General features: G+C 39.1%; 1 protein-coding gene across 1 annotated transcript in view; it reads left to right on the forward strand.

Annotated features, from left to right (window-relative positions):
* The window catches only part of Atp13a5 (ATPase 13A5), a 113,979-nt gene that overhangs the window by 84,891 nt on the left and 6,202 nt on the right, over nucleotides 1–22,886 (forward strand). Inside the window, exons 23-27 of the mRNA XM_058583577.1 lie at nucleotides 2,080–2,189; nucleotides 5,262–5,358; nucleotides 7,245–7,317; nucleotides 16,849–17,023; nucleotides 19,391–19,593. Coding sequence (XP_058439560.1) covers nucleotides 2,080–2,189; nucleotides 5,262–5,358; nucleotides 7,245–7,317; nucleotides 16,849–17,023; nucleotides 19,391–19,593 — 658 coding nt within the window. The remainder of the gene's footprint in view (nucleotides 1–2,079; nucleotides 2,190–5,261; nucleotides 5,359–7,244; nucleotides 7,318–16,848; nucleotides 17,024–19,390; nucleotides 19,594–22,886) is intronic.

Consider the following 22,886-nt stretch of genomic DNA (forward strand, 5'->3'; position numbering starts at 1 on the left):
TCCCCTGGGGTTGTTTCCTCATCTTTCCACAGCAGCCACCTGATCATTTTGCTGTGGATGCCCTCTTCTACCCAAGTGTAGGTCAGAAGTGGAAAGAAGTAAAATGAGGAGTCCCTTTCACTGTTTTCTAGCAACTCCTGGAATGACAAAAACAAGGGAATGCTACCTACGCCTCCCCCCCATATTTCAGACTTATAAGGGACTTCACAGGAATTAGTTGGTTTAAATCTCACCTGTTATCAATAAGGAAATGACATCTCAGGGAAGTGGAGTGTTTTAGCTTGAGGGCATTTAGCTGAAAAAGTCTGAGCAAAGGAAAAGTTTGAAACTTTTAGTTTTGAGAAATGTGTAAATTATATTTATTCCTGACAAACTTCCACTCTGGGATTAATTTTTTTAGAGTTAGATTTATCAAAATTTATTAATCTCAGTGAAATCTTAGACCAATGTGTTTGGTCATCACATACGATGATAGCAAAATCCAAATTAGATGTTTCTGAGATTGTTTCTCATACATGATAAAAAGATAGTACACATTTGATATTTTGAGTTTTAAAGATACGATTGAAACAATAGTGTACCTTGAGAATTATGTACATAAGAAAATATTTTAGTAGCTAATTGCGGGTCAAGAAGTGCAAGAGAGGGCTGGAGGTACAGCTCAGTGGTAGCTTTCTTAGCAGGTGCCAGGCCTTGGGTTCAACTCCAGTACAACAGACAAAGAGGAAGAAGAAGAAGATTCCTTTGCATTTCCAAAGCTTACTAGGTATTTAAGATCCAGGTATTTGTTATACTTTCCTCTTAAATATTTTCTTCAAAGTTCTGTGAAAAAAAAAAAAAAAAACTATGTTTATCCTTGGAGATTCATTATGAATTTTTTAGCCTTATGTTTTATGAGCAGTACTTAGACTGCTCTTTAAAACCTTGAATGGATATCCCTTCCTCTTAATCTTGTGATGTTTAGAACAAAACAAAGATACCAAATGCTAAAAAAGACATAGTGTATCTTTCAAAGAGTCATTGTGTGAGGGAAAAAAGAATCATGGGTAAACTAACTCTAACATATGGTAGATGACCCCCAATTATATAATAGAGACAGAAAAATCATTGAGAGAGAAAAGAGGAAGAAGAAAATGTTCTTACATTTTCTTATAACTATTTGAACTTCAAACTAGTCAGTTATGGCACCAGGTACTTTGTGTTTCTATAAAACTATATAAATGCAAAATCTCCTTGTAAGCCCATACTGCTATGGGACTAGAAGTTTTCTGGGCTATTGACCAGTTTTCTCTGTGGGCCATTTGGACACTTTACAGTCTTTATGAGAAACAAATTAGCCCTTATTTCAATAAGACTACACATTTACTACATACTAATATTACATAAGTCTGTGTAAGTGTGACCTGATCTCTGTGTCCAGTGACAATGCTGTATGTCGCATCCCAGCAGTTACTTGGTTGGCTGGATCACTCAGAATAGGGAAAGGTGGAGATTTCATCTCTCCCTGCTTTTCATGAAGATGACCTGCTATGTGTAAGAACTGAAATGGTAATGGTCTCCAACCAAAGTCTATACAAATCTGTCATCCTTTTAATATACTTTCTATGATTTTTTTGGGGGGGTACTGGGATTGAACCTCAGGTCACTTGATCACTGAGCCACATTGCCAGCCCTTTTTATTTTTTATTTTGAGTCAGGGTCTCATTCACTTGCTGAGGCTGGCTTTGAATTTGCAATCCTCCTGCCTCAGCCTCCTACATCACTGGGATTACAGGCATGCACCAACACACCCAGCCCTGAATAGACTTTCTGAATGAGTGCTTCCATTTCTTCTGACATCTGCACCCCCACGGCTAACACATTATGTGAACATGTGTGCAGATGCATGCACACACCACCATACCACCGTTCTACCTCTGGATCACTGTTTAGGTGGTGCCTCTCATTGGTGACTATGGATCTAGGGAGGCACCACATGAACAGAGACCGGGAAATGAAGGTTATAGTGTTGTAAAGCTGGACTATGGAGAATAGCCTGGCCTGAACACTCCCAGGTATGACATGGTTGGATCATTCCAGGCTTTGAAAATGGCTCATGCAGGCATCTCGCTGTCAGAGCAGGAAGCATCAGTGGCTTCCCCCTTCACCTCGAAGATAGCCAACATTGAGTGTGTGCCTCATCTCATCAGGTAAACCACTTCTTCCTCTCCCACCCCCATTTGAAGCCCAAAGGGTTCATAGGCTGTCTTTGGAGACAGACAGAATTCAACTCTAACTCAGGGACATAAATGCCAGGACAGAGGTATGGGTGAAGTGCTGTTGGAGCACCAATGATAGGACAATTAACACTGCTTGAGAATGCTGGCAAACACCACCAAGAGAAATGACTTTTGCTGAGCTTTAAGAATAGGTGGGTGTGTTATGTGGGTGGTTGAAAGATTAACTTGCTACTTAAAATCTGGTCCTCCTTTCCCACTCCTGTAATTCCCATGCTGGATGCTTCCCAGCACATTATTCTCAAGAAAGCAGAAAGGGAATATGTCACTAGGTAGCTGGTGTATAAGAACTATGTGTAAGAACTGAAATGGTAACCGTCTCCAACCAAAGTTGGAGGTAGCTTCCCCAGACACTATTGTATGTCTCCAGAAAAAAAAAATTGATGAATATCCAAAATGCTTACATAAAAGATATTACAGTTGACTCAGGAAGGGGAAGGAGGCAAGGGTGGTTTATTTTTCCAGCATATCACCCTTACTCCACTCTCATTTCTGATTTTCTCTCTACTTATATTTTAAATGCGGTACAGAAAAAGACACTAGAATTCAGATTTTGTTCATAAATACTATTTCCTTGTTTTCTCTAGCATGAGGATGACTCTAGGCATCTTTGTGGTCTGTGGTCTGGGTGCCATTAACAGCTTTTTAGGTGTATATAAAAAAGACAACTGTGACATTCTTTAGCATGTCCCTGGGTGCATCAAAATGAGCAGGTCACTGGAGGGAAGGTGTCAGGTCCGAAGCTTCAGGCTACTGGGTGCACGTCAGCAAGGCAGCCTGATGTATCTCCCTAAACCCTGGACGTCTGTATCTGTATCCTTCCTCACCCACTAACACCATCACCTCTGCCACCAAAGCAGCTCCTCTTCCCAGCTCCTCATTTCTTGTTCCTGGGGTTGATTAGTCCTTATAGTCAGTCATTGAGTTCCATAATCTTAGAGGGCTTTTAACTCTAAGCCACAAGGGAAGGTTTCAGTGACTTGAAGGATGAGTAAGTCTTATGTAAACATAATGGAGGTGAGAGAGAATCCCAGTTGGGAGAAATGGGAGAGCCACTTTTGGAAACAGGGTTATAATTGGGAAGTATAGCAACAGGCAGAAATTCTTCTCAGATGGGAATTACGGAGGTAACTGGAGAGCCAGAGCTGGTGGACTTGTGCAGGGAGTTTGACCTCCTGGATAGCTGTTCAAAGTGCCTACCAGATCCATCCCAAATGGAGAATTTCTGATGTTCTTCCTCCCACATGTGGCCTAATGCATTTATGAATGCAACACACTGTGTTGAAATAGGAGTCATGATATAAAATTTCTATAGTGGCAGATAGCTTAGTAAGACTTCAGGGTAGAAACTCTTTTCTTTTGCATTTCATAGATCATAAAAATTAGGCTGGCTCAGCTCTGTTGGGCTCATTTTACCCTTGCTATCCTAGATGCTTGCTTATGCCTGAAAAAGCACTCCAGGAGGGCAATGAGGTACGATTTTAGATGCATAGGTACAGACCCACAGGCTTTCATATTGTGATCCTTTGAAGCATAATTCACTGATGGTTACAGTTCAAGTCAAGGGCAAGGACTGTGTCTTAATCATTTCTCTATCAAGTATCATGCCTAGTCCTAAGCTTAGTACATCAGAACATTCAATGGATGTTTCTGGAATGTGTGAACTACACAGAATTCATAATCATTAAGAATAGTTGTAATTTTGGAGGCTACCCTTCAGCCTTTACTCAGAATGGTTTTTGTATCTTCTTTTGAATCTGGGTGCCTTCATTTTTTCTGGAATTATATTCAACTGTAGAAAAAAGATGAAATCACAGTATTTACGTCAGTCTTGGGGAAAGCATCCAGGCTTCACATGCTTGCCTCTTCTCAGCTTGTCTTCTGCTCCATCATCTGTGTTGAAAACAAATGGTGGCAACTCACAGGCTGTTGGAAAACATCTGCCCAAAGCAACCTGGCCCATCTCCCACCCCAACTCTCTTGCTAGAGGCACAGTGACTAGTAGTTTGGCCTATATTTTCCTTTTCATGTCCTTGTTTTGTTAACAAAGTCTTTAAGCAGAGCAGGTGTCCAGTCACTGGGCCTAGAAACAAAGTAGATGTGGGTCTCTCTCCTACAGATTTGTTTCTGTCCTGACAAGAGGAGGGTGCAGGACTGTCATGTGCTATTGCCTCCTGTTGTCTTCTGTCCCATCATAATCCACCATCCAGCAAAACTTTGCTAAAGGAAAAACAGCTCAAGTGGAAACTTTTTTTTTTTTACAAGAGGAAGTATCTACTTTCTAAATTGCAATTTTAGCTGTAGTGTCAGTCTCTTGATCTCCAGGCCAGTTCAGATTATTACCCTAGGTTCTCCCTGGAACACTGAAGCCAGCAAAACTGATTCCATCTCAAAAATCAGAACCACATCCACACTTCCTACAATGTAAGAGCACCCATCCTTTAGCCTTATGTGTCTAAGGGCTTCTAGAACACTCACACAACCATTCCCAGGAAGCATGTGCTATTAAGATATAAAGAGTCACAATTAAGGGAGTATGTGAAATGCTATACCTAATCCTAATGTGGCACTGTGTGTTTTCTTTATGGGTGCATTATAATTAGACATGATAATGGATTCATTATGTCATATTCACACATGCCCATAATGTAATTTGATCAATCTTGCGTTGTGTTTTTAATGTATACGATAGCCTTCTTACTCCAAGGAAAGAACTGTGCCTGGTTCATTTTACATCCTCCATGACTCTCAGTAAATGCTTGTACCTCATAAGGCCTAAATAAATATGAGTCAAGAATCCACTAGTGTAATGACTAGAGGAAAGAATGAATGAATGAATGACTAAATATATGAGAGGATGAATCAGTGATTAAGTGAATATATATCAACAGGCTGTTAAAAATCAGACTCTTTTTGAAATATAAGAAAGGTGAGTAGTTGTGCCTCATACCTAATCCGCTAATTTTATTTATTTATTCTAAACAGAGAAGGCCGAGCTGCTCTGGTTTCATCCTTTGGAGTATTTAAATACTTGATCATGTATGGCATAATCCAGTTTATTGGAACATTGCTGCTCTATTGGGTATGAACAAAATCATTTCTTCCCAGTTCTAATGCATTTATATATCTGCATTTCTGGTTTTATTCTCTGAGGTGTAGCTCCTACACAGAATTCAATGTTTTATAAATAAATGACATCTTTTGAAGTATGTGCCTACAAACTTGGAGACCTGGTATAATGATGCATGAAATGTGGGCTAGAAATAAGTAGCCGTGGATCAGTTTTCTAGGGTGTTGTTTTTCTCCATATAACCTGAGACTTTTGACCTCTCCAAGCCCCTGTTTCTTTCTTTGGAGCATGAAGAGAGCTTCAGAGCAGCCTAAATATAACTCTGCAGGAAATGGATCAGTCTCCAACTGTGGAATATTTTTGGCAAGATTGAGACGAGATAAAAAGGAGAGAAGTTGTTGAATCAGATTTTGAAAGGCTAGAATGCTAAAAATTTCCCACACTGGAGTTTTAGTCCTACATCTACCCAGAACTTGCACAGTTAGACCTTAGCAACTCTTTAAAAGGTAAAAAAAAAAAAAAAAAAAAAAAACACCTCTTAAAATTAAATGGTAATAACCATTAAGATCAATTAATTCTAAGGAAGAACCATGTATAGGTTGAAAGTAATCTTCATTAGTCCAATTATAGTTTGCTCGACAGTTAAAGAATTATAACAGTCTCAAAGTACGCTTTGGGAAAAGAGCTATTTTATTGCTTTCCTGGGAGATTTAAGAGGTGAATCAGAAGACCACAAGCTATGTGGCATCTTGTGGGCTGTGTCACATGTGGAGGGCCAAAAGGCAGCCAGGCTGAGAGAACAAACAGACCGGAAGCCAGGAATCCTGGGTTCACATTTTGAATCCTGGGTTCAAAACACAGATTAGGACCAGGCATGGTGGCGCGCGCCTGTAATCCCAGCAGTTTTGGAGGCTGAGGCAGGAGAATCATGAGTTCAAAGCCAGCCTCAGCAAAAGCAAGGCACTAAGCAACTCAGGGAGACCCTGTCTCTAAATAAAGTACAAAAAGGGTTGGGGATGTGGCTTAGTGGTCGAGTGCCCCTGTTCAATATCTGGTACCAAATAACAAACAAACAAAAACAACACAGATTAGGTCTTATCCTTGGCAAATAGCTGCTTCTGAGCTGTTGTACTGGCTGATTTTCAAAGCCCTCCATAGAACTGCTTTTACAGTGAAAACTAAAGCTTCTGTTAAAAACTTTGCCCTGCTTCATCTTTTTTTTTTACCACTCAGGGGTGGGAAAGGGAAAGAAGAGAAAGACTATAAGAAAAAAGCTAAAGAAGACAGAAAGAACTAGAGTTTGGGGATAGGGTGAGACATTGAGGAACCAACTACCCCTTTTCCAAAAGGTGAAATCAGGACTTATCTCTACGGATGGAGTAGCAACCACAGTTCATACAGAAGTCGTTCACTCTGCTTATCTGGACCCAAGTAAGAGAGTCCTCCAAGGACCTTGACCCAGAAATCTTTGAGCCTTTGGTTCACTCTCTAAAAGGCCAGTCATATTTTTCATGTGCATAAATCTGGTCTGTAACGTGAGTAGGCTTTGATGTTGAAGTTTAGTGTTCTCAAGGAGGGGGTTTCAGGCTTTAAAATCTTCTACTGAGAATCCCATTGCTGAGAGGGCAGATGCCAGAATTAATGTGACCAATAGGAGTGTGATTCCATATGATGGACTCCCATTGCTAATGTGGAATTCAGTTAAAGGTCGGGAAAGTAATGGTCTGTCTCATTTCATCCCATGAGATGCTAATGGTTTTAGGTAAATCGTTTGATTCCTGAGGAGAGGAGAAAAATAACAATTGCCTCTTAAGAACTTTAGAAAGAGTGTTGGGAATGATACAGAAACTCTGTAATGACAGAAGCCACACTTACATTTACTTTTCCTTCTTTTTCAGCAGCTACAGATCTTTGGGAATTACCAGTATCTCATGCAGGATGTAGCCATTACTTTGATGGTCTGTTTAACAAGTAAGCTCTTTAGCAAAGTCAACTGCATTACTCATATTTATTTCTGAAATTCTAGAACTACCTACACAAGTAACAACTTCTGAGAAAGTGGCATCCTAATTACTCAGATCTTGTTGCCTATAATCTTTTCAAAGTGATGTTGGGCTGACTTGAGTCTTAAAGTACCGACTTGATAGTAAACTATTCTGATAGCAAATAGGTTTTAACTTTAAAAGTTCTGAGCTCTTTGTAGGTTTTTGTCTTAGAGAGAGAGAGAAATGAATAAGAAATCTAGAAAGGGAATTTTTAAAAACCCAAGGATCACTTTCCATTATTCAGCTTTCTCTTCATATTGACGTGAAACTAGGGTTTTTTAGGTCCATGACATGTGAGAACAAATGCTAGCATTTTATTCTGGTGGAATTCTCTCAAAAGCAAGGTGTGGCTTACAACAGCTATTATTCATTTCTTTCCTTTGAGGTGACGCTGATAAAGTGTTTCCGATCGAGGAACTCAGGGCCTGATACTAACTCTTAATAAGTGAGAAAGTAACTGCCACAACAGAGGGCAAAGAAAAAGAATGGCACTGTCATCCCGTTTTTTTGGTTCAACAATGGAGTACTATGAAAAATAACCAATAAAACATCAGATCATGCAGGATATTAATAACTTTGAGAATTTCACGTAGCATCTTGAAACATGAAACTGATATTGAAGTCATTTATTATATCAACCAAATGACAAAATTCACCAGTTTCAGAGACACAAGTGATATCAGTTTTGATGATTAGGGTTGAAGTGTCTATTCATAGCCCATTAAATATTTTTCTATATGCTATTAATATTCAGATGACTGAATAATTTTGAATCAATGCTATTGCTTCTATGATGTTGGGTATTTTAAGCAATTTGCATGATTTATTTATGAATGAAACTAAAAAAGGAAAGCTAAGAGTTTCCAAGAACTAATATGGCAGGCAGTGGGCGGGGGGGTCGAAGCCATGGACATCTTCTACCACTCTCTATCTGGACCCAAGTAAGAGAGTCCTCCAAGGACCTCTGTGACCATTGGCAACGTACTTAAGAAATAAATTATTTCCTCATGTGAAATGTCCTCAGGTATCCCTGAGGATACCTATGAAGTCTACATCATGGTGCACTGTGCACTAAACACTCACACAGAGCTCAATGATCTCACACTGCGCCTCTCCTATTTTTTCTTTTGACAAGACTGGCTGGCTTGTTGAGCGCTTAAAAAGAATCAGAATGAATTTAGGTAGACTTATGTCACTAGAAACCTTAAAATGTGGGCAGTAGTTCTAGTCTTGCCTCAGAATTGCTATATGACCTTGAGAAAGTTACTTTGAGACCTACCCACTAATTCCATGGTTGATTATGGAGGTGAGGCTTCTTACTCTTTCCAGTGACAATAGCCTAGTGATCATCATGCCAGTTGGTCACCCTGTGAAGCTCTCAGTCTCTCATTCCAGTGTGGGCTCAGTGGGGATGTTGGGATGACTCCAGGAAGGACCATGATTACCTCTAAGAGAAGACTGACTTGGAAGGGTGATAAATGGGAAGCATGATGCTCTATCAGAATGACAAACCGTGTCCAGTTATTATTCAACACACCTATAGCTGGTCTGGGAGATGGGCTGCCCTCTAGAAGACTGGTGAAGATGAGCGTGGAAACAAAACATGTATTTTCATTTACTTGCTCTTAACTCTCTGCCTTCAAACTTTCTGTTTTCCCCTCCCTGCAAGCTCCATCCTCCCACAGTCGGGTCATTTCCTGGTCAATTTCAAGTATTAAAATGACTTTCATCTTTAGATATGAAAAATCCAGGTATCATAAATTAATATTTCACATTTTTATCCAATTCAAAGCTTTTCTCCCCCTTGATCAAGTCTGACTTGTGGCTTGGAGCTAGCAGTGGGAGAGAAGGCCATGTCCTCTCTTTATTTGCCTTGTTTCACCCACTCTCCTCCCTTATTCAGGGAATAAGAGCTTCAAGAGCAGGGCTCTTCTTACTTAAGTGGAGGCATTGTAGTTCTGTCCTGTCAAATGCCTCTGACATAGCAGGCATCTAAACTCAGGCAATCTGTGTGGTGCTCACTTGTGAGTTCTTCGGAGATTCCCTGTGGATGGGTCTGGACTAGACCACTCCCTATCATGGAAGTAAATGAAAATACATGTTTTTTCTGACCCTTCAGAAATCTTTTCTGCTGCTATGCTCTAGTGGTACATGCCACAAAGACTTTAGCAGGCTGCACCATTGGGCAGATCCCTTTGGGGTTGCTCTTGCCAGGCTAAATTCCATGACGTCTACTTGACCTACCAGACAATAAGTGTATAGCTTGGTATCACTGTTTCCCTCCCTCCTTTATATGTTGCATAGAAAAGGAGTATGCACAGTCAAACCTCCTCTCAAAATCACTTCCAGTCTCTCCTAGAGTGGGTTTTATGACTTCTCCTTAGATTGTGGAGACCCTGAGGAGAAAAAGACAGTTCAAAGCCGGGTGTAGCGGCACATGACTATAATCCCAGTGGCTTGGGAGGCAGAGGCAGGAGGATCGCAAGTTCAAAGCCAATCTCAGCAAAAAGTCAGGCACTAAGCAACTCAGTGAGACCCTGTCTCTAAATAAAATACAAAATAGGGCTGGGATGTGGCTCAATGGTCAAGTGCCCAGAGTTCAATCCCTGGTACTCTCCCCCACCCCATCACTGCCAAAAAAAAAAAGAAAAAGAAAGAAGAAAGAAAGAAAGAAAGAGAGGAAGGAAGAAAGAGAGGAAGGAAGGAAGAAAATGACAGTTCATACTACTCCTAACAACTCCCCTTGATGAATCTCTTGATAATCTCTATGGTTTTCCCTTGCTAAATCAATACACAGAGCCAGGGAAGGGGATGCTTATAGTTGAAGGTCCAATATGGGTCTCCCTTACAAGGTGCTATGGAAACATTAGGATCTTATCTCTTCACACTGAGTTGGCACTTCCTAGTTATTGTCCTCATACAGACGGCTCACCCAAACTCTCCACACAAGAAAAGCACTACTCAACACTCTGATACACAAGCATTCTTGTCTTACTCCATGTAAAGGCACAAACAGGGGGACTTAAAAAGGATGATCTCTCAAGTTTAGAGTTTAGTGGGGGATTCACATGCGTGAAAAAATGAGATGCAAGTCAAAAGTAGTGAGTGGCAGAAAATAGCAGATCTTTGGGAGTTCAGAGAAAGGAGTGATTGTTTTTGATAATCTGGGTTTCTGGAGGAGAAAGCAACAGAGAAAGGAGAGAGATGCTAGGGATGACCTCATGGAACACGTAGTATTCACAACAACACAGTAGGGATGGATAGATTTCAAAAACATTTTGCTAAAAGGAGAGCATTTCAAATAGAAGGAAACAGCATGAGCAAGAGCTGATAAATATGGGGTAAGTGTTTTTCAATTTGACCATACTGTAGGGTACGTGAAAAGAAGCAGCAGGAGATAAAATTTGAAAAGGTGCGTTGGGCAGAAAACAGAAAATCTTGACGGCTGAGAAGGGTAGACATTCATCTGCAGCCCTTATGAGTCACTGACAATTGGATGCTATCAGTGTGAAATGACTCTTGTCAAGGCTCCTTACATTTCCAAGGAAGCAGTTTAAGGCTTGATACTGAGAAAAGACAATGCCATGGTGTGTTTAATTAGTTTATTTACTTACTTATGTATACTCTTGTTGAGTTCCTGTAGGATTTTAAGGCAAAATACAAAAACAGCCAATAAGACAAGAAATGATACATAAAGAGAAAATCAAGGAGAAAAATAAGATGAAGTCAGGAGGGGAAGTCAATTAGGGAAGAGCATGTCTCAAAGGCCATTTGGACCCTAATCTGTGTAGCAACTCCCTTAAAGAAAATTTCAATTAGCCACATCTCTTTTGTCTTCCACAAGATTCATTCACACGCTATCAAGAAGATAGAGAAGGGAGGTGATGAGGAACATAACTACCCAAAAGCCACCTGAGAACAAAAACTCTGAAGCTCATGGGCCTGAGGGAGGCTAGAACACTGAAAATTCAAAAATGGGCTCACTTCCTTTATTTCCAAACAGCCATCTTCTCTCTCTTAATTTTTCCAATCTGACTGTTTCTTACTGGCTTCTACTCATTGACCTTGCAAATGTTCCCCGAAGGGTGGCAATAGGGCTGAATCTCCATAGCCTTTCTGCTTCTTTTCCCAAGGTGATGAGCTCAGTCTCTCATTGCCACAGCTGCAAACCTTTTAGAGAGGAAATTTATTGACCCACTTGGGTAAAATGTCCACCATGAGGCCAATCATTTTCTGTGAGTGAAGGTGGGGCCATATAACTGAGCTCCATGTAGGCCAAATACTCCAGCAGACGAGAGGAAGCAGTATCTAGAGAAGTGGATGAGGGAGGGAATTTCTCCATGACATATATTTCTTCCAAAAACCCCACCAGTGCTTTGCTGAGCACCTTTTCTGGGATGTGATCCTCTTGGAGAAGCTGGTGGGAGATAAAAATCTTTTCACCTTTGACATGTCATGAGGTTGGAGCTCCAGGGGCACAGTTGGTTAGCAAATGGTACTTATGAGCAATGTCATGAGATACACTCAGAATTTTGCATGCAGTTCAGATGGGTTTATGAGTCTCTGGAAATCTGACTTGCATGTTTTGAAATATTTGTAAAGCAGATCAACTACATGACATCCAAAGGATGCCGAACAATTAAAGATTACCTTTTGATACTAGAACATGAAGTGATAGAATCATCCCTTGTAGCAGGCTCTATGCCAGAGTTAGTAAGGGATGAAACTAATGAAGCAGGGTTTCTTCCCTCAGGGAGCTCACAGGCTGCTGAGTACATAGGTAAACAACTGAATTTAATGCAAGACACCCTCCATCATAGCAGCATTGTGAGTAATGTGCTGTGGGAACTCATGGATGGGGTGATTAATTCTGAGTAAAATGTATGATTTTGTAAGCTTGCATTCCTCTGCACACTGTCCGATAGCATATGTCATCATCATTTTAAGGAAATCTGGACAATTCAGAACAGTTTCTCTGCCTAGGGATGAACAGCACTACTATCCAAGTTGGTATTTCAGGGCTTCTCATTGTGTTCATTTTAATTTATGAAACCCACCATACCGCAATGTGCTGCAGAGCAGAGAACATGAGGCTTTACAGTCAGACAGACCTGAGTTCACATCTTCACCCTGTCACTCACTAACCTTCTTTAAGCAAGGGGTTCTACTTCTTTAAACCTCATTTTCATCATCTGTAGAATTTATCTGTTTTATGTTGCTTGTTCAGGGAATAAAGATGATATTTATAAAACACTTGGCACAATCTCTAGAACCTAGTAAGTGTCCCAAGATGGTATTTATTCTTTTTGTTGTTATTTATACTCAGGAAAACAGATTCCCTGTTAGAAATATTAGAATTCTCTAATATGGAAAAAATCAAAATACTCTATGTAAGTTTATTCAATGCTCTGTATGTTGTTTTAGTCAGCTTTTTTCTCCTGCTGCAACTGAAAGACCTGACCAGAACAATTGTAGAGGAGGAAAAGTTTATTCAGGGGCTCATGGTTTCAGAGGTCTCAATCCATAGACAGATGGCTCCATTCCTTGGGGCTTGAGGTGAGGCAGAACAGCATGGCAGAAGAGTGTAGTGGAGAGAAGCTGCTCACATGATGATCAGAAAGCAGAGAGACTCCACTCCCTAGACACAAAATATATTCCTAAGAGGCACACCCCCTCTTACCCACCTCCTCCAGCCACACCCTACCTACCTTTAGCTACCACTTAGTAAATCCCATCAGGGGATCAGTTCACTGATTGGGTTAAGGCTCATAACCCAATCATTTCTCTTACAAATCCTCTTGCAGCATGAAGCTTTGGAGGGGCAGGGGGCAAAAGCTTTGGGAGGAAACCTCACATCATATAGTAACAGATATCAACCAGTTATTGCTACAAGAATGCCAAATAAAACCTACCCCCAACATTCAGGGGCTTATGCCCCCCAAGCAGTTATTCTCCCGCTAATGGGTTTATAGCCTGACTATCATTCAGAGGATCTAGGTTGCTCAGCACAACCATGATGCTTTAGAATGTAGATGGGTTGATTTTGGTCATGCTTTGGGGTTTGATTCAGTTCTTTACATTCTCCATTTAGGGACAACCTGAAAGGACAGACAGTGTATATTCTCCCTGAGAGTCACAGAGAGCAAAAGCAGAGCAAGGTGAACCAGGCAAGAATGCTTAAAACCAATGTTAACATCTCTTTGGCTACACAATGTCACACAGTGAAGCCCCAAATTAACTCCACCTCTATGAAGCCAATAATTCAATCTACCACAATTCTTTTATTAAAAAAATAAGATTAAAAGACCAGAAACTATAATGAGCATGTGTAAGAGAATTGACCAAAGAGGTAGAGGCCAAATGCACAGAGATGTCACTATCCTTCTCTCCAATACCCTCTTTATGAATTGTGCAATCACATTCCATCTTGGATACTGGAGGGCAGAGAGAATGCCAAACAGTTCAGCCTCTGCCTCTGTGACCTGGGAATATGGTCTCTTCCAGCCCTGACTTCAGCCCACACTGTGTATCCAAGCAATGACTTCTGACAGCAACCACCTAGAGTTAGGCCAGATATTGCAGGTGAGGTGCTCAGCCTCCACAAGTCTGCCGAGTTCAGCCTCAAGTCTGGGGTTCATCTGACCACTTGGCTGCAAATTTAAGGGTTCCCACTACCTTCTCAGATACAATAATTTGCTATGGCAACTCACAGAATTCAGAGAAGCACTATGCTTATAATGGCACTTTTATTTATAGCAAGAAGATACAGCTCAGAACTAGCCAAAGAGAGAGACACAGGGGGCAAAGTCTGGAAGGAGACCTGAATGTGACTTCCATTGTCCTTTCCCCATGGGGTCAGGATGCCTCACCATCCTGACACACAGATGTATGACAATGTGCAGGGTACTGCTAACCAGGGAAGTTCAAATGAATGTCAGAGTCTAGAGTTTTTATTGAAGGTTTCATTATTAAACATGGCTGATTGAATCATTGACCAAAGGCTGAGCTCAATTTCCAGCCACCTCTTACAGATCATGCTGATATGTGGCTCAAAAACTTAGATCTAATCCCACAGTTGGTCTTTCGGTATGGCCAACCCCATTCCTGAGTAATGTTGTTAATATAATATTCTCCTCAAAGGTACCATCAGTCATCTTATTAGCATAAACTATCACCATGAAAAAGAGAGATTCTCCCGGCACCCAGGGATGTGAAGGAAACATCCCAGAAAGTGAGGACAAAGGCCCATCAAATTCTTTTTTTTTTTTTTTTTTTTTTTTTTTAAAAGCCAGAAGAGTTTTATTATCTAGAATTATAGATGTTTTTTTTTTTTTTCTTTTTTTTTTTTTTATTGTTGGTTGTTCAAAACATTACATAGTTCTTGATATATCATCTTTCACACTTTGCTTCAAGTGAGTTATGAACTCCCATTTTTAGCCCATATACAGATTGCAGAATCACATCAATTACACATCCATTGATTTACATATTGCCATACTAGTGTCTGTTGTGTTCTTTACTATGCAATTTATTCACATCTTCCCTTGGTCTTCAAATTGTCTGAGGAGATGTCTCTCTCCCCCCTGCACACTCCACAGGCCCTAGCCTGCCACCCTGCTTGGGAATCACTGATGGAACTGCTAATGGCGAGAGTGTGGACAGTCATAGAGCTTTGGAATAAATGTGTTGAAAGGCGTTTTGGATACCATTTAAACATTTCAACAAGCTCATTTTGAAAAAAGTGAAGAATCAGAGAGTTTAATGGCTAACCCAGGACACACAATGAACCAATGAAGACCTGCTTCAGAGTTTTGTTATCCCAAACTGAACATCAGTCCCTACCACCCTGTCTCTACGTGCACAAATGCAAACATAAGCATCCACCTTCTACCTTCTGTTTATCAGACAAACCCGAGATAAGCTGTGAAAAGGGAAGGAAAACAAAAACTGAAACATGATTATTTTAAAATTTTTATTAATACATATTAATTGTACAGATTAATGGGATTCAGTGCGATTGTTCCATAATACAGTGCACATAGATCAGATCTAACCACCCCTCTCCCACCCTCACATCCCCCACCCCCAGCCTTCTGGTCTCCAGTTATCACTATTCAGGTTGATTTTTTTTTCCCCAGTTTTCACATTTGAAAGAGACCGGGCAGTGCTTGTATTTCTACATTTGGCTTATTTCATTTAATAAAATGTCTTCCGGTTTCATCTATCTAAAGAAGAATGACAGGATTTCATTCTTCTTTATGGCTGAATAATGCTCGTGTGTGTGTGTGTGTGTGTGTGTGTGTGTGTCCGTTTCTTTGTTGATAGGCACCTAGCCTGATTCCATACTTTAGCTATCATGAATAGCACCCCCATAAACATGGGCTATCAGTTCTCTCTGATGCTTTTATTTCCTTTGTATATATGCCTAGAAGTATCATGGTAGTTCTAGTTTTAGTTTTTTGAAGAACCTCCGTATTCTCCATAGTAGCTATGCTAAGTTACAGCTCTAATAACTTAAGTTCCTTTTCTCCATACCCTTATCAGCATTTGCGGTTTTTGTTGTTATTGGATGTTTTAGATCATAGTAGTCAAAGTGGTGTGGGACAGTATGTCATGTATTTTTTATTTGCATTTTCTTGGTGACTAATAATTTTTAAATGTGAAGTTTCTAATTCCTAATGTCTCCACACTTCTTATCTGCTCTGTCTTGAAAATGCATTTCATTTTCATCAGCTTGGTAGAGTATATGACTTCTAAGAAGGATGTAGTCATCTTTTTAGAAAATAATTGTTCTTTTTAATTGCCCATTTCCAATCCCTAAATTTAAAAAAAAAAAGCCCTAGGGTCAAAAACACAATACACCACTCTTATCTAGAAGCAAGGTTTTTCTTTGGGTTTTTTTCCCCCCTAACTGAATGGAATGTGCATTAAAAAAACTCCCGTTTATGTGTGTATCCAGGAAGAAACAGAACACACTCCTGGCACAGTTCCTGGCACGCTGAATTGCTCAGAGAATGCTGGTTGAATGACTAATAGATGGAGTGCTTTCTTTAATTACCAAGCATATACAGATTAGTCTAGCCAAATGCCTATTTATTCTAATTCTCCACTTTCCTGTCATCACTGGGAGATAATATTTGTGTTGCATACCCCATGTGGAAGGCCATCTTCCTCTTTTACATACCATCTCTGGTTTGTTTGCTTGTGGAAAAAAATGTGTGTGCCATGTGGTATGGTAAATGTAATAATTCCAGGCTTTTTAATGCATTACTTTTCATTTCTAAAGGTAAAGCAAGGAAGAGAGAAAGCTTGTATAGAATTATGCTTATGCAGTTGTAAACCTTAAACTCATGTCTGCTGAATCTGAATTCTAGTACAAGACACAAGATAATGTGTATCTCAATTTTTTATTCTTAATGATGAAATTGTAAAGGAAAAAAATATGCTTGTGTTTCAGTGAGTTCAACACATGCCTACCCAAAGCTGGCTCCATTTCGACCAGCCGGACAGCTCCTCTCTCCGCCTTTGCTGCTCTCGGTCTTCTTGCATTCCTGTTTCACCTGCATTGTGCAGGTCTGTGCATTTCTCTATGTGAAGCAACAACCCTGGTATTGTGAGGTCTACCGAGACGCGTGAGTTCATTTTCTTAGCTTTCCATTCTGATGATGTAATTAGATATAGCTTGGTTCAAACATATATCCTAAAATTTTAATAAACAAAAATTGAGTCTCCATGCTTCAAAACACAAATGATAAAACAGAAAACAGTTAATAGTGGAGTTCTGGATGAGCCATGTGGAGAGGGTGTGGAAGATCTGTCACACTGCTGATTGATGTGTACATCTCTCAGCGGGTTGACTGTGTGAATTATCCATTCCTTAGTAGTTTGAATTTCCCATAGACCAAGGGCTGGGAAACATTTCCTGTAGATGAGCCAGACAGTAGATATTTTAGGTTTTGTGATCTGGATGGTCTCTGTTGCAATTAGTCAATTCCACTGTTACAGTACAAAAGCAGCCATAGACAATATGTAAATAAGTGGGCGTGGCCATGTTCCAATAAAGCTTTGTTTATAAAAACAGGTGGTACATTGGATTGGCCTGTGGGCTATAGTTTGCTGGTCCCTGAAACAGCCATACAGAGAGATTAGCTTAAATTAATTTGGATTTTTCCAATGAACATTACAATTAAATGTTAGTTGATGGTATTGTTGCTCTGATGGAATTGGAACATTAGACTGAAGAAAAGTCTCTTTACCTCCTAGGCTTTCTTTGTTTAACTATATAAATCAAAGGTAAGATGAAGTAAACTTTATCATAGATGCGAAAACTTTAATTTTTCTGAGGAAGCCTCCTTGACCCTAAAAGAAAACAGGAAAAGAGCTTTCTGGAAAAGTGCATGCACACATATTACACCCCGTCCTCCCACCACTGTGAGAGTGAAGGCATCAGAAACCCAGAAATCAGTGAAACTCATATGGAAAACTATCAAATGATGTCTAAGGTTGTTGTTTAGATCTCAAATTCAGCAATTTGAGTATTACTTGAAGTACAGAACCTTGTTTAGACTCAAAACCAGATTCCCCTCTCCCCCAAATTGGAGTGCATACACTCACTCTATCAGTCAAATTCTGATAGAAACCACAGTGTGGTGAATAGGGAATGGAGAAGAAATAGGGATAGTTCTGCTTCTATCCCTAACTGGCTGTACAATACTGGTCAACTGTAATTCAGCCCATCTAATCTATTTGTCTATTTGCTATTTGTCTATTTGTGTGTGTGTGTGCAAGAATGTGAGTTCTGATCCTTTGTTCCAAGGGTTTATTTTGCAAACATTAACTGGACATCTACTATATCAAAGCACATTTCTGGGCCCTAGGGAGCCCAGGATAGTGATTTTAAGTCTTGCATTTGAATTTACAATTGGAGAATTAATCTTATCAATAAAGTTATAATAGTAATTATAAACTTTCAAGCTGAAGAAGAAAGCTAATAGAAAATAATGTATAGGTTTTATTATTGGGGGGAGAACAAAAAAGAAGAGGATGAAAAAAAAAAGTCAGGACTGGGAAATCCTGAATCTTATGCAAGCATTTTTCTGAGTAAATATTATATGACCCCACTGTACTGTGCCTAAGGATTTCTTATAAATTTAAGTAAAACAAAACAAATCAAAATCAAAAGAAAAATTCCATATTCAAGGAAATCGTACCCCTCAGGTGGAAAATAATAATATATCAACAAAATCACTGCAAAATAATGAGCTAAATGAGCAATAGAGGGAAGAATAGAATGTGTTAGGTTCACTTCCCAGTAAAAGTAATGTTAAATATAATGATATTTGAAAGGTAAGTGCTACTTCAGTTAAAGGGAACATGCCAATTTGATCAGTTTGCAAACTGTGGCATTTTAGGAACAGGGGATAATCCCATCTGTCAGGAGTGTAAGGAGAGTGAGAGAAGTGACAAAAGATGACAACGAAATTGGGGGTCGAAAAGGGATGTGAAGGTCTCCTAGATCGGTCTGAAAAATTTCCTTAATTTATTGGCAAAATGGCGTATAAATTACGTACCTCATCATAGGAAGCACATCATGTTCAGGAAGACTTTTTTCTATATAAGGAGAGAGGATTAGAGTAGGGAGATTCAAACTCAGGACATAGGAGGCTCCCCGTAGTGCATGAAGAAGAACACACACACACACACACACACATCCAATTCACATGGTATATTTACTCTTTGAATTGAAAGAAATTTCTTAGAAAATTGTCATCCAAGCCCTTTCAAGACTTGCCCTTAATGTAATGCCACAGACCGATCCTGACATCCTCTGAATTTTATTTCTTCTTTGTCATTGCAACAAGTTAACAGAATGTCTTGGTAGTTACCAACTGGAACAGGTTGAAACCTGAGGTCCCAGGGTAGTGATTAACTTTTTTTTTTCATCTAATGTATTAAAAATAGAATTGAAAGTTCCATAACTGCTGGCAATTCCTTTGTAGTGAGTGCTTCCTGGCCAACCCAAGTAATTTCTCATCCAATGTGAGTTTGGAAAGAAACTGGACTAGAAATGCAACTCTGATTCCTGGTTCAATTTTAAGTTTTGAGACTACCACACTGTGGCCCATTGTCACCTTCAACTGCATCACAGTAGCATTCATCTTTTCTAAGGGAAAACCATTTCGAAAACCTATCTACACAAACTGTAAGTATATAAAATTTAATTATTTTTTTGGTTCTGAATACTTATCTCCTCCCCACCCTTCCCAGAATTTTAAGTTACTAATGAAGAAGAAAATAATTGCATTATTTCAGAATGAATATTGGATGTGATGGTCATGGGTGGTAGAACCCCAGGCAAAACTTGCACATCTGCAGATGAACACAGACACTGTTCAACGGTCACATGAGTCCTTTTCTATTGGAAGCCACCAAGAATCATTTTAAGCACAAGCATATATGCCACAGTGTTTTTGGAAAAGGGTTTGAACCAATTCAACTACAAGTTGACCCCTTGGTAACTTCAGAATATTGAAGAAATTATCGTAACCATTCATTCTGGGCCCCTATTTCCTCATCTGTAGAAAGTGAGTCCTCAGGGAAAACTGCATGAGGAATTTCATGTGAAAGGGTCCAGCGCTTTTATTAGGGACTCAAAAATTCTTATTTACTTCCCTAGTATGTTCATCTAAGTGAATAAAAAATGAGCACCCCCGCCCCCCCCCCAAAAAAAAACTTTTCAAAGCTACAATCAAGACCTTTACGCAGAAAAGCCAGAGAATATTTTCTGTTCCAAAAGACAGAGACACTGTTGAGAGTTAAAAGAAAACCATGATTGATAATCATGCCAGGCTCAAACACCAAATGGCTGAGCAAAAGAGGACTCATGGTCACCCTGTTGATGACCATGCAACTGTTCCAATAGTTCGGTATTATAAATATGGTATAAAACTTACATTGCTTTTCATAAAGTTTGTACCAATTTCAGTCCAATCATTCCTTTGGAAAGAGTTTGCTTCAGGCAGCATATCCAACATGGGAAATAAAAAAGAAAATTCTTGTCAAGTCAAATAAGACTTTTTAAACATAATCTCTCATTTGGTTTTATTTGCAATTTTTGATTTTCAGTGAGGATTAAATACATTTTCACATCCCTAGCCATCTCTTCTGTGAAATGTCTAGGTACATTTTTACATCTATTTATTTCTTCTATTGGATTACTGTTACTTTCCTTATTACCTGTGTAAGCTATTTATTCTTTTATGGGTTTTTCCCCATTTGCTTTATACACAGAAAGTTTTTCTAATTGTAAAGTAGGATAGATTAACACTGTGTAGTTTTAAAAATTTCTTTTAGTGTTTTTTAAAAAATCTAATATAATTTTGGTACATTTTTATAGTAGGGATCAAATTAATTTATCCAACTAGTCAATCAGTTTTTGTAGCAGACTTTTTTTGACTATTGAGTATTTAATATCCTTTCATTCATTTGTTCCTTAGCCAAGCACAATGCCAACTTCATCATACCTCTATTCACATGTATTTATGATTTTCTTATAATTTATATTACATATGTTTATATATATATATATATATATATATATATATATATATAAAATTTACTCCAGACTGTCTTTTGTGTTCCATTGATATGCCAACCAGTCTATTTTTGATCTTTCACTATATTTTAACAATTATAATTTTATAAGATGTTTTTAATAAGTAGCAAGATTAGTGTAGCCTCATTTTCTCAACTTTCTAAAAACTTTTGAGTCTCAAGTGTTCTAGAAAGACAGGTACTAATAATAGCTAGCTATAATATTCCTTCTTCATTTCCCATAACTAGAATGTATGCCCCTATTTTCTATCTTAGTATATAGTCCAGAACTTCTAGGACAATCTTAAACAATAGCAGGATAGTAGATAGCTCCACCCCTTGATAGAAATAGTTCTAGTAGTTTTCATTCATAAATATGACTGAATACTGGTGCAAGGTAGCCCACCTCATATAAAGAAAATACCCTTCTTTTACAGTTAATCAATAGTGTTTTTAAATCAAAAAACAGGAGATACATTTCATAGAATGCCTTCCCATGATCTGTCTTGATGATTATTCTTTCTTCTCTTTTGACCTACTGCTAGAATGTGTTATATTAAGAAGCTTATTATTAAATTGTCTTCTTGAGCAAATGCTACTAATTTGTGGTGGATTATACATTTACTAAGTTGAATTTTTATAGTTTTTTAAAATCTACATTTCATATGGGATTCTGAAGATTTCTGTGTTAGGTTTTGTTAGGCTTGGGTAATAGATTTGAAACTTCTTTAAGTTTTTCTTTCTTCTATAATTTTTTTTTAGTAGGAATGATCCTTTCCTTGCCAATTTGCAAGAAATAATTAGTAAAATCATCCAGTTCTACATTCTTCCTTTGAAATGATTTTTAAGGATTCTTATGGATTACCTCTTTTAAAACTTTTTTTATAAAATATATTGTGCACATAATGCAATTTCCTTCCTATTGTCAAATAGGAGGACCAGGCCTTTGTGAGGCATCCTTCTCTTGCCAGCTTCTGAGTCCCCGCCCCTCCCAAACAATGAAGTGTATGTAAGAGCCATACAGCTGTCTCCTGGGATCTTTTTATCACCACAACCATGAGTAGATTGTTTTATTTGGGGAGATGCAATTCCCATTTTTCTCCTCCCTGCTTCACACTCCTCTAGAACAATCCTGGACATTTTTCTGAGAGGTCCTGCACCGCATCATATGCAAGAAATGAGACATGGATGAGAACCAGGGCGAGTGTAGGTGTGCAAGGGTGTGGCTTCAAAAGTAGGGCCCCCTGGAGAGGAGCACTTGCCTCAGATTTTCAGTTGGTACATTACTGAGTTGTGCAGTAGGCCATCAGCACCAGAACACATGACACTGGGAGAGTTCAAGGGAAACCCTTGTGGTCATTTATATCATGACAATACCAATTTAATTCTAGTGTTTTAGCCTAAAGGTGATATTCCTATCAAAGACATTTCTAAGGTACTATTTATGAAGTGCTGTGCTATCAGCTCTGACCGACAGGAGATGTTGGGCTTTGAGGGATATGAGCAATAATTTGGGAACAGTTTATCTGGGGAAGTTTATCTCCCCAAAGTAAAGCAATTTGGGCAGGTTGGAAATTCAGCAGATGTATGTGTCATTCACTTATTTTTTTCAAGTCAGAGTCCCTGGTGCCCACATCCAACATTGCTCCAAGTGATCACAGCCTAGTAGATTAGATAAATTAAGATTAGGCTGAGTATGATATGTACCATATGAAATAAACTTCATAAGGGAGGATTAGGGGGTCTTTGAAAGGAAAGTGCCAGTTAAACTGAGCTCATTAAGTGGGAAAAAAAAGTACTATGCCAAGACAGGAAGAATTTTGCCTATACAGAGCATTTTGTGAGCAAAGGCAGAGAAGTCAGAGAACTGGGACTCTGTGGAAGTGCTGGCTATTGTGGTTG

The sequence above is a fragment of the Marmota monax genome, unplaced genomic scaffold (assembly GCF_021218885.2).
Source record: "Marmota monax isolate L192 unplaced genomic scaffold, Marmota_monax_Labrador192_F-V1.1 WCK01_AAM20220418_F8-fsc00052, whole genome shotgun sequence".
NCBI classification, from domain to species: Eukaryota; Metazoa; Chordata; class Mammalia; order Rodentia; family Sciuridae; genus Marmota; species Marmota monax.